This window comes from Merops nubicus, unplaced genomic scaffold (genome assembly GCF_000691845.1).
Source record: "Merops nubicus isolate BGI_N331 unplaced genomic scaffold, ASM69184v1 scaffold27751, whole genome shotgun sequence".
NCBI classification, from domain to species: domain Eukaryota; kingdom Metazoa; phylum Chordata; class Aves; order Coraciiformes; family Meropidae; genus Merops; species Merops nubicus.
In genome coordinates, this window is record NW_008588048.1 from 1 (window position 1) to 777 (window position 777).

Here is a 777-nt window from a genome sequence, read left to right on the forward strand (position 1 = left end):
GAGGTGGTTGGGCAACCAGGCCCGTATGGGGTTAGGGTGAGGGTGCCTTCCACCCACAGGGTGCCCCCAACCCACAGAGGAGCTCCCACCCATGGGAGACCTGCAGGAGAACCCTCAACCCGTGGGGGACCCCCAGCCGCACAGCATCCCCCAGACCGTGGGTGCCCCCCAACAACCTGGTGTCTCCTGCCCCCACGCAGACGGTGACTGTGAAGGAGGACGATGTCCACCCGCAGAACCCCCCCAAGTTCGACAAGATCGAGGACATGGCCATGCTGACCTTCCTCCACGAGCCCGCTGTCCTCTACAACCTCAAGGAGCGCTACACGGCCTGGATGATCTACGTGAGCCTTCCCACAAGCCCCTGGGGCACCCGGGAGTGGGGCAGGGCTGTCTCCACAGCCTGTGGGGTGGAAGAGAGCTGGTAACCCCTTCCCTAGTGCTCTTGGGGTACCTACAACTGGATGGGTCTTCCAGAGAGTCTGTGGGCCACCTAGACCATGGTAGGGCTTCCTCATAGGCTTTGGGGCACCTAGAACCTGCTGTCCCTTCTCCATCCCCCTGGAGCCACCCAGACCCGAGGTGTCCCATCCCTGGACCCCTTGAGCCACCCAGAACAAGGACGTTCCTTCACCACGTTCCGTGGGCCACCTAGACCTGAGATGCCCCCTGCTGGTGGAGTGGCACCTCGTGGCCCTGACCCGCTTGCCCCTTCTCCAGACCTACTCGGGGCTCTTCTGTGTGACCGTCAACCCCTACAAGTGGTTGCCCGTCTAC

At 63.2% G+C, this 777-nt stretch overlaps 1 protein-coding gene across 1 annotated transcript in view; it reads left to right on the forward strand.

Annotated features, from left to right (window-relative positions):
- Positions 1-200: 200 nt before the first annotated feature.
- LOC103781431 (myosin-6-like) overlaps positions 201-777 on the forward strand; it is a gene marked incomplete at both ends in the record, with an annotated part of 913 nt that continues 336 nt past the window's right edge. The window contains 2 exons of the mRNA XM_008949149.1: positions 201-344; positions 721-777. Of these exons, the coding sequence (XP_008947397.1) occupies positions 201-344; positions 721-777 (201 nt within the window). The remainder of the gene's footprint in view (positions 345-720) is intronic.